At 45.3% G+C, this 11481-nt stretch overlaps 1 protein-coding gene across 1 annotated transcript in view; it reads right to left on the bottom strand.

The window, feature by feature from the left end:
* Positions 1–11481, bottom strand: part of CASR (calcium sensing receptor) — a 125290-nt gene that overhangs the window by 43530 nt on the left and 70279 nt on the right. Inside the window, exons 4-5 of the mRNA XM_019544129.1 lie at positions 5998–6304; positions 470–1345 (exon numbers count right to left, since the gene is read on the bottom strand). Coding sequence (XP_019399674.1) covers positions 470–1345; positions 5998–6304 — 1183 coding nt within the window. The remainder of the gene's footprint in view (positions 1–469; positions 1346–5997; positions 6305–11481) is intronic.

Raw genomic sequence — 11481 nt, forward strand, 5'->3', positions numbered from 1 at the left:
GCTTCTGCACAGAGCTGGTCTGGCCCAGCTGCAGCCCCATGCCCCACGCCCCTCTGTAGGTACAGAAATCTGGGGAGGTGTGTGTGCTCCTGTCCTCTGCCACTCCTCTGCTGTGTCACCTGTGGCCTGTCCCCCCCAATCAAAACAAAGACCTAATATTTGCTAATTATTTTCCTTCAGTATTCATACTGCTCTAGGTTGGGCTTATATATGACACTGGAAAAAAATCTGTTCTGTACCTACGGTTCCTGCGGAAATGCAAAAGATGTAAGAAATACTCAACAAGCTGAACCCTAAAAATGTATCCTTGCTCACTGATCTAGGTTCTCATCTCTCACCAGTCCCACTTGTTTGTATAAGATCAAACAAAGGGAACCTCTCCCTTGCTAGCACTGGGGATGGCCTGTAGATATAGTAGCTATTCTATTTGACATACAGCAGAGACATTCCTTGTACTACTGAAACTTACCTGCCAGGCCTCAACCTTCTTAATGTCTGCACATGATCCATTAGTGAAGAGCCCTTTCCCAGGAGTGCAGGTATATATATCCTGCAAAGCATGTGCAATGGAGTACACTGCCAAATACACATTATAGGATATCCGCAAGTGTGTATAGTCCATGTAGGGTGTCTCCACGCTGGTGATGTTCTCCTCCCCTGTGCAGAGGGGACGGAAGAAAACTGTGCTGTTTCCACTGCTTTCTTCATGGCTCTTGTGGAAGGAGCCTGATGCTGGGGAATTCTTGGGCCCATCTGGGAGGTAGCAGTTAAAGGTCTCCTCCCAAAACTCTTTGGCAAAGCCGTTGTTGGTAGGATTATTGGGATGGACCTTTTGCAGAAACTCGCGAAACCCTGGGATCTGCCCTGCCTTCAGTGCAAATCCAATGGTACTGCCAATGACGCTGAAGAATTCTGGCATGGCTATCAGGGAGGAGCTAGCCCAAGCCTCACTTGCCAGCCAGGTTCGGCCAGTGATGTTACGCCTGACTATCTCTTTGATAAGAGGTTCCAGGTCTGGGCCACTGGAGAAGACAACGATCACTTTAGCAGTGGAATTCTGGATGACCTCCACTACCTGCTGGATATCCTTCTCATCTGAGTACTGTGAAATAAGCTCGCTGAAATCAATGCAGATGTCCCTTTCTTCTGCCTCCTCCCGGAACTTTTCAATCCCTGGCCGGCCATAGTCATCATCAGCTGCAATAGTGCCCACCCAGTTCCATCGGAAATACTCAATGATGTCTGCCATTGCAGTTGCTTGATGCTCATCATTGGGAATTGTGCGGAGGAAGGATTTGAACTGGTTTTTGTTGCTCAAGAGCCGGCTGGATGAGGCATAACTGACCTGTGGGAAGAAAGAGAACAAGCAATGTTGATCATTAAATAAGCTGCATAGAAATAAATTGGTTAGTCTTATCTAGTGGTCACCATCAGTCTGTATAATCTGAGATGGCAATGGAGAGAGAGTAGGGTATCATACTCAGCAAATCACTTTCTTTTGAGAAAATGTATGTATAAAACTGAGCTTTTCAGCAGGAACCTAAAATGTGGGCACATATTATTGAACATCCTGCATTAATATGTATGTCCAATCTATTTCAGTCAGAGGAATAGACATTTATGCACCTAGCAGGTCTGAGATCTGAGGAAATGGACTGAGATGCATGCCACTGATGGATCACACATACACAAGAGCATTTCATGATGATCTGGAAAAAACAATAACTTGTCATTAGAATAAGCCAGAGATATGCACCTCAGTTTAGATAAAAATGTCTCTGTCCCACTCTGAATATAGATATGGCAGACTATCATCAGGATCACAACCTCAACTGCCCCACTGGAAAAGCTGAACAATTGTTTGTGGTAGTGACAGCAGTTTCTGGAAGACTGCATAGCAAGAAACATTACCAGATATGCTACCTAATAGCTTTAGTTTTAAAAGTTATTTAAGGTCAGATCTACACATAATTTGTGTGCCAGTATAACTACTTTGGATATGTGATTTTTTTTTCTCACGGAATAACTGTGAGGTGCAGGACAGCAGGTACAGTACTTGTCCCTCACCTATCTCCACCATCCACCCTCATGACACCAGCACAAAGTAGAAGTTATACTCCTCCTACCATATGGCTACTGATGCAATTTGCCTATTTTATAGAAATTGCTTTTATGTTTTCTGAAAATGCCCATGTTCTGCACTTTTGGGCTCTGATAACATACCAAGATAAAAATTAAACAACCAAGATAAAAACTAAATACATAAAAATTGGAACACAATTTATCCAAGCTATTCAGATATTCTACTGTGTTGTTAAATATCACCTTCAGTTTTGAAGACACTTGTGAGGACACTGGGGAAAAAAAGTGCAATACAATGTCCACTGAGCATCAGCTCAATCCAGTTTATGACATTGGATACAAACATAAGCTGAGCCCCTCTCTAGAATGTTAAAGGACCAGAAGTCCTTATATAAGAACATAAGAACTTCTATTTACGGGGTCAGGCCACAAGTCTATCTTGCCCAGTATGCTGTATCTCACAGTGGCAGAGAGTGGACGCTGAAAAGGGAGAGTGAACAGGGAATGACCAAGACTTTTCTCTTATTCTTCTCCCACTTGCAGCCTCCAGCATTTAAGGTTCAGGAAGTTTTGATTCAGAGGTCACACTCCTAACTTCCATATTCAATAGCTACTGATGCCCCCTTCCTCCAAGAATTTGTCCAATTCCTTTTTGAATCTGGTTAAACAGCTTCTACAACACCCTGTGGCAATGAGTTCCATACGTTAATTACATGTTGCATGAAAAAGAACTTCCTTTTGTTAGTTTTAAATTTACTACCTACTAGTTTCATGTTATGATTATCAGTTCCTATATTGTGCAAGATGGTAAATAACAAATCTCTATATTTACCTTTCTTTCACTATTTAGTGTCTGGTAAACTTTTATCATGCCCCCCGCCCCCGCATCTCTTTTCTAAACTGAATAGGCCTAGCCTCTTTAGTCTCTCCTCATATGGAAGCCCCTCCATACCACTAGTCATCCTTGATTATGCCTTTCTCTGGACCTTCTTTAGTTCTGTACTCTTCCCTGGCTAGAAATATTCTCTTGACATAGACACTATGCAGGATCACTTGTCAAATCTCCTGAGCATGGTTATTGATTGATGGGAGCCAGGAACTCAGATTTTAGTAAAATGAGTAACTGTAGAATGTCACCATACAGGATCCTCTTCCTCCCTTTTCTCCTCATATAGGGAGACGCTCTCTTCTAGCTGAAGAGCCCTTTTCTCTCATGACAGTTTGCAAGCTATGACAAAGGTCTGTCGCCCAGTCACAGAAGCTGTTCTTGTAAGCACAGCAACTGTGATCAATTCATGAAAGGAATACTTATTGGAATATATGGTGGGACTCAAGTGGGTAGATAAATCCTGCTTTTCTGAAGCTCACCCCCCATATGGATGCACAAAGCTGAAGATTTTTGGTAAAAATGAACTCAGCCTGCTTTTGTATGAACGGAAGTCATGAAACAGCAGCAAGTCTCTCCAATGGAAGCTTAGTATTTTTCACTAGGGCTGCCTATGCAAGGTATTCAGACTAAAATGGTCGGACAGAGTAAAAAATGTTGACATCTTGGAGCAGACAACTCCCCACAGCTGTGACACAATGTACTGGGGGATGTGGGCTTACCTGGGCCACGCTTTGAGAATGCTAAATAACTGGCATCCTAAGTAAGCTCTGTTCACTGAACCCTGGACAAAAGAAAGAGAGATTGACCCAAAGGGATTCTTCACATTTTGGTAATTATGGAAGCACCAGCTTTATAGATCAGAAGCTTGAATAAATTAAAAGAAGTGGACCAGGATGGGATTAGTTGGGATGCAACCCTTGCCACAGACATCTGATAGTGTGAGAAGTGAACTGGATTGGACTGGACTTAGGGTAGAATCCAATTTCATGCTAGATGTGCAAATGGCAGTTTTCTAGTGCTTACATACTATTTGCAATCCCACATTCCATCCAGTGTGGGTATGTAAGCTTTTGGCTAGGGTACATGTTCAGTAGCCTGTGCTCTAACTGGCCAGGCATGTGGCTCCGTGCTCATGTACTACAGCGTAAGTCCTGAATTGTAGCCTGGAAAAAAAACAGTAATAAGAGGGCCTCACCATTCTTTAGCTCCAATACCTGAGTGGTCAGGGCACTTGCCTAGGTCTAAGAAGACAGTCTTAGAGCTGTCTTCCAGGGGTTTGAGCATACATCTCCCTAACTTCCCAGCATGGTGTTCTAACTACCAGGGCATAGGTCAGGTATTATGCAGACACCTCTCCAGCCTGTCCGTAAAAGCTGAGGCACAGGTTGTTCATGGCACATAATTATTACTGTTCTCTCCCTCTGATGGCCTTTGTGAAATGAACTTGGTAGGTCCCAGACTAATTTCCAGTTGGCTAACTCTATCTCAACTACACAGTTGATCCAATGAAATAGATCACCCTAAGAAATCCTTGCCCCACAAGGACAACACTCACATAAAAAATACCACTGTCACAGTCTAGCAGCCTCTTCTGAGAAGTAAAGGTCTGAATAGGCATGGGAAGCTTCTGGTCTATCCAGGGCAGGGCCAAATCAAACTGGTGAAGAGGAAATGGAAGTATGCAGTGCCACTGTCTAAAGCTATACCAGTTCAGAGAGTACATGTAGGCCAAGCAGCTACTGAGACTGAAATCTAGCCCATTTTACCCCAAGAGTATTCAGCCTGTCCTGCCACAAAATGCTTATGAAAGGAATATTTGTGTTATATACATTGTGACATGCTGTCCTAAATGCCTGTGATTCATGTGTTAGTGTGGTACTCTAAAAGGCATGCTTGTTTGTTTGTTTGTATTAGAGCTAGGTCTGTAGGCTGCAACATGATTCCATAATATGGTTTATTTATTTTCCTGTCCATACCACAAAAACAAACTCATCTGTGACAGGAGGCCATCTTGGGGCCACGTTTCATCATCAGCCCACCCAACTGTCTAAGGCAGTTCACCCTAATTTGCCTGCCATGCTTTGGCATAATACAAGAAGAAACAATGTGGGAGGCTGCCCATTTAATGCCCCAATGCCTAGGGTATAATACATGGCTCCGAACCTTCCCTTATACTGTGTCCCATGCCACGCAGATGACATTCAATTCCACTATTACTTCCCTGGCCCCTTAACTGGGCTTCACCTGGTCTCTGGCCCAACTTGGCCTCAGGTGTCCTTAGACATGCCTGGGCTTCCTACCACCTCACTGGGGCCTCAACTCCAGCTACTATGGTCAGCCCATGTGCAGTCCTTCAGACCCCCTAAGGCCCTACTCTACATGGCTGCTGGCTCCTACTCTGCCCCCTCACTGGGACCACTATTTCACTACCCCCTGTTGGACCTGTGCTTTGCTGTTGGTGTGTGCTTCCCTAGCCATTCCCCTCCACAGGGTCACCCACAAGGCAGCAGGAACTGAGGCTTTCTGATGCCCCATACTAACGTTTCACTAGGGAGGCACAGGTGTCTCCATTTCCTGGAGACTGCCTTGCCCCAGGCACCCCCACTACACTATCCAACCCCAGCAGGGTGTACTTTTAGGTCATGCCCCAGGACTAGGAACTTTCTCCATCCTAACAGCTCCTATACTTGACCTCCAGGTGTTCTGGGAGCAGCAGCTCTGGCTAGCGATGTTCTCCTACTGACTCCCACCAGCAACTGCTGGCTTTAATGCTCTGGCCCCTCCTGCAATTAAGTGGCAACCTGATGGTCATGTGACACCCCCCCCCCCCCCATTGGCACTGCAGTCACCTGCAGGCTGCTCTGCTGCCTGCTCAAGCCCTTAAAGCAGCAGATACCAAAGGTGCCCTGCCACACCATCTACAAAAGTAGCCTCTCTCTGCACTGGCCTTCTTAGACTGATGGAGTAGACTAGCTCCAAGATGTAATCCACCCTTGAAAGCTAAACAAGATAAAAATATACTGTACCTGAGGTATGTAAAAGAGTCCCAGCAGATTGGCCACTGCAGTGGAGATCCCGGAACCAGTGGCCCCCACTACAGCTATGGTCGATGGGATGTGATCTGTGCAGTTGCAGAACTCCTCCAGGTTCAGGGAGTCTATCTTGTTCTGGGCCACAAAACTCAGTGTGGCTTCCAGGGCTTTAGAGACAGTGTTGCAGGTATCAAATATCCTGTATCCCAAGGTCATGTTGGGAAGAAGAGTTGGACTACTGTTTATTTCTTCTATGGCAAAGATCATAGCTTGCAACCAGCGGAATCCTCGGAAATTATACCTACAATGAGAGAAATAAAATTAAGAGAAAAGGGGAAGGAGAGAAAGAGGGAAAGAGCATGGCAGGACAAGAAAGAGAACTATTTTAGAGCATGTGAACAAGACAGTTGGCAATAGAGTAGGAAGAGAGAGAGTTTCAGAGATGTTGTGGTTATAGAAGAGGAAGTTTTCAGACACCAAAGTCAAAAGCAGTATACAGCATCTAACAGCCTTGTCTTGCATTCTATTGAATTGAATGGGGAGGTTAGCTCATGTTTGCAGTGGACATAGGAACAGATCCTAAGAAAAGAAATGTCTGTGCTTCAAAATGTGGATCTGGATTTCTAATCTACAAATTTGGGAGGTTTAGGTGTATTGTTTTGGTTCTGGTCTGGAGCTGGGTTTGGATTGCTAGGTCCCTCAGCCTGGGAAAAGGAAGGAGATCAAACCTGGAACATTGGATCAGTCTTGCCATCAGTAACCTGGAGACCTTTCTGGAAACAAAGCAAAATAATTATTTAGTGCAGAGTGCTATTTCACTCTGCATACCCAAATGGCACTTACCCAGTGTAAGACTGCTGTTTTTGGCTCTTAGACACAGGTTGCAATCCCATTCCATGTTCAGTATGGATTCACAAGGGTTGACAAACAGCCTCATTGCAACTGAGCATGCTCAATTGCCTGCACTTGTGCTAGGCAGCTATGTAGCTCTGAATGCATGTATCCACGTTCAAGTCATGAACTTGCAGCCAGATAAAAACTGGGTGTGGAAGAGGGACTTCCCTTCTTGTATTTTGGTTTCTAGGCCTTTGTCACCCAGAAAGGGTTTGAACCCATATCTCTCTGATCTCACAGTATAACACACTAACCATCAGACCCTAGGTTAGGCATTATCCTGTACCCTCTGCAGTGCCCTTTTGGAAGCTGAGACACTGCCCCTTGAACTTACTAGATAAAATGCACGCAGAGTAGTACAATGGAGAAGCTTCTGACCATCTCATGAAGCCATATGCCCTCCAGTTTCACTGCTTACTCATGGCTCCTTGTACTTCCCTCTTGGCTGCCCTGGAGGCCAGCTAAACAATGGGGACTGGAGTATCAAGAGTCAACATTGCAATTGATAACTACCATTTGGGTGCATAAAGTGAAAGAGCATTCTCTCTTAAGTTAGTCCCCAAAGGTAATTCAGGTACATATGGAACCAGATTCTTCCAAAGCATAAATCCTGCTTACATACACAGGGCTGAAGGGTCTATCATATTTGAGGACAGTAACAAATTCCTTCCTGTCCGAAGAACTTGTGTTTTATTTCCTGCTGAAACACGAAGAGAACTTATCTGCACACTTCTTTTAGTATGCAGGGTCAGATTGCTGAGAACTTTGTTCTGTATCTGCATAACATGATTGGTATGCGCCATTGAAGGGAAAGAGAAAATCCTTGGCAGAACTAGCAATATTTGCAAACTGTAATTAGGAACAAGCCTGAAGAGCTTTGACTGATATTCACAATTCTTGGAGACTGGTCATCTTGGACAGAAGAATCTACAATATCAGTAAGCATACTCTTCTGCCTTTGTGCAAACTCCCTGTCCCTGTCCCTGCAGAAGCCTGCTAGTGAGAGGTTCTATGCTACCAGAACAGAGTCTGCTGAAGAATGTGCAGCCTCCATGGTATCTTAAATATTTCATCTTCCCTTTGTCTAAGGGTGTGGATGGATGTCACATGTGAAGCATTTCAAAGACCTATTAGTGCTTCAAAGGGTGAGGGGGACAGACTCTTGTTTTTTGAAATGCCCCCAAAATGGCCAAAGAGCTCCAGAAGTGACTCTGGTAGAATGAGGAAGCACTTTCTGTTACATATGGAGTATGAACCTCATTTACTCTTCCTTCTCCTCTAGCCCCCCACCTGCTTTGTGGCAATGCTTTTTTTTACCTATGCCAAAGATCCCTGTAAAGCCCAAAGACCCTGTGGGGTCTTGCTCATCAAGGCAGTTACTACTAGGACACTTGTGATGAGATTGGGACGTGATGAGTTTTGAGGCACTTGAGGGTATCAGTTGAAAGTGCTGATAGGACACAGCCTGCTTAAACGTACCCTGCTAGCATGTGTGTACACGTGTCTAACTGCATTTATTACTGTCCTGCTGAAATAAGGGGGTGCTGAGCCAGGGCCCATGAGGTGTCAGCTTGGAAGTGCTGAGTAACCCTGCCCACTCAGAGGTATCTTATTAACCTATGTGTGTGTGTCTGACTGTTTTTTATTGATGGTCCTGCTGTGTTGAGCTGTGGCATATGAGGGGGTCAGCCTGTAAATGGTGACTGACCCAGCTGGCTCAGACATACTTTATTCCTGTGCTGAGGTTGGGGTGACTCAGATGTGCTCTGTTAACCTGTATGTGTTTATGTGTTTAATTGATTCAGTAGCTGGAGGAACCCAGCCCCACCGAAACTGAACCCTGCAGGGTAGCTCCATTGGGAGTGAGGACTTGCAGAAGGGAGAGATACAGCTCCATATAGAAACACGTGACACATTGATAGAACTACAATGACCCCAGATATGTAACTCTAATAAATCAGTGCACCCCAATGGGATGGGCAAACCTGGTAACAAACTGGTGGAGAAGGCTGGGTAGCACGTGACCCTAATCATGAGGTAATTGTTGAGTAGTTGCTGCAGAGGAGAAACTGAGGCACAGACCTGAGAAAGCTTTCGCTTCCTTTTTTTCCCCCTCTCTTTTCTTTCCTATCAGACCAAGGTCCTGTAGCAAGGCACCTCTCTCATAGACTATTTGGTAACCTCCTGTAACTTTTAAGTTAAGAACTGTGCCTAGCATAACTTTAGGACCATGCCATGAAGAGTTAAGAGTTGTGCTTTAGAACTAAGATTGTAGAGCAATACTGTATCAGTATGAAATTTAAGTGACTGTGTGGAAGAGTCTTTTAGGTAGTGATACGGGAAGTTGAGTTGTCTCTGCTTGCTTGAGAAAGGAGAAAACTAGCTGGTTAGAAAGATGGCTAATGAAGAAGGGGAAATGCCTCTTGGAAAGGAGGTGCTTCAAGGGAGAGAATCCCCTGACTGAAGCGAGTCTGATCTTTGAACAGAGCTGCACAACCCTTAAGCCAAGTGGTAGTGCAAAAGATGTCGCTGCTGCATGGGCATTATTTTATGCATGTTTGGAAATGGTTGAAATGTTAAAGGGGAGGCAGGAACTGGAGCTTGAGAGAGAGAGCAGTTACAACAGCATTTAAAAGAATATGAGATGGACGGTTGTGACTTTATAGCAGAAAAGGTTAAAATGGTGACTTGACTTAAGAGATATATAAGAGGAGAGAGACAAGGCAAGCAGGAATTCAGAGCAGTATAGGGAAGAGTTAACACACACAAAAGTTTTGTTAGAAGAGGCAAGAGCAGCAACTTTTTTCCTGGCAGATGAGAACAAGGCAGCCAAGGCAGCAACAAGCCATCAGAAGTGTGAGGCAGAGATCAGTAAATTGCATGCCCAACTTAGTGCCCATAAGGGGGTGGTAGCAGCTGTAAGGTTAAGAGAGGATTGTGACTTTGATTCCCCTTGGAAAATAGAGTTACTCCTGATGCATTTCCCAAAAGCCCATTCAACCCTGATTGGCCCTGCATCCATAACATTGCCCCTGTTTCCACAAGGGAGGTTAAACGCTTAGTTGCAGGAGCTGATCTTCCCACAACAGAGATGGTAAGTGATGTGGTGAGATGGTCTCTTAGTCAAGCCAAGGCTATGGCTGAGAGACTGGGGGCACTCAACCATGACACCACCATTGCGTGGCTAGATAGCATTTGGCAAATGTACCCCTCTGCTGATGGCACGGACTTAACACAGTTAGCTCCGTTATGTGCCTCCCCTTGTGATGCAGATGCTCTGGACATAGGCATATGTTCTTGGGAGCAGACTGCTGCTGGACCCCAGGAATGGATGATAAGTGCTCTTAAAATATTACTGCCTGCTTCTTCCCTGTATATAATGGAAGAGCAGAAACCAGGAGAAGCCCCAGAAGCTTATCTAATTCAAAAGAAAATGCTGGCATCTCTTTCTGATTCATTGCCCCAGACAATGCAGGCATTATCACTCTCCATTATCAGGGACCTGAATTGGTACAGAGCACCTATGCAGGGTTAAATTTTCAGAAAAAAATGACCATAGGGGTGGTGGATTTAAAACACCTAACCTGGAATGAACTAGTGGCAAAAATCAAACAGGCAGGGGATTTGCTGTGAGAGACTGGAGTTTTAAAAAGACAAGCAGGTAAAAAGATTACATCAGAGCCGTGCAGGCTATCACCATTGCAAATAATGGTCGTCACTCTGCCACTCACCCTCCCAACTCTAGCCGCCCCATCTCTTACAATCCTGGGCAACGCCAACCCAAGGAGACCCTTAGGAAAATGATTCAGAAGGAGCTGGTGAATTTAGGGGAGGATATGGGAAAATATGATCGCCAGCCCATTAGCGTACTGATCTTTGTCTCAGGCTACGCGGAGAGTAGAGTTAATGCAGGGAGCAGCCCCTAGGCCTGCTGCCCCAGCATGGAGCATGTCCCCCATGCCCACTCCCTGTCAATGCTAGATCCCTACCTCCTCTCCTGAGTGGAGGCTCCTGATGGAGTCTGCTGATCAATACCAACTGATCACAAGACTTCAGTATGACTTATTGGGGACACCCACTGTGAGGGCTACAGTGGGTAACCCCAGGATGTTAGCCTAAATGCTAGTGGACATTGGAGCATCAGTGAATATTCTCAGTCCCCGTTGGATCTCTGGAGGGAGACCCACCACTCAGTGGGTCTGGGGGTGAAATCCAGGAAGCTCTTGTTTGGCAGGATGTTCCCTTGCAAATTGACAGGTTACAGGGATGAGTAGAGTGCTGTGCTCATGAAGGAAATGGGAAGGGAATCCTAGGAGCTCCCTTCCTCCAGGCATTTCAGCTAACTGTGGATCTAACCAATGGGGTGTTATGAAAGTTAGAAGGGGGGCCTGCAGAGATCTCTGCTGTGCATCGTTGTGCTGCTGTAAAGGCACTCACTGCCACCCTAACCTCTGTTAGTGATCCATGGTGTAGCGGTGCACTGTTTGTGCCGGACACTTTAAGACCTGAGCCAAGCAGCCAGCAGGTGCTTGATTGTGGCAGCCATTTTAGATCCAAGGCTGCCTATATAAACAGATCAGTTCC

This window comes from Crocodylus porosus, unplaced genomic scaffold (assembly GCF_001723895.1).
Source record: "Crocodylus porosus isolate Cpor-Errol unplaced genomic scaffold, CroPor_comp1, whole genome shotgun sequence".
Taxonomy (NCBI): Eukaryota; Metazoa; Chordata; order Crocodylia; family Crocodylidae; genus Crocodylus; species Crocodylus porosus.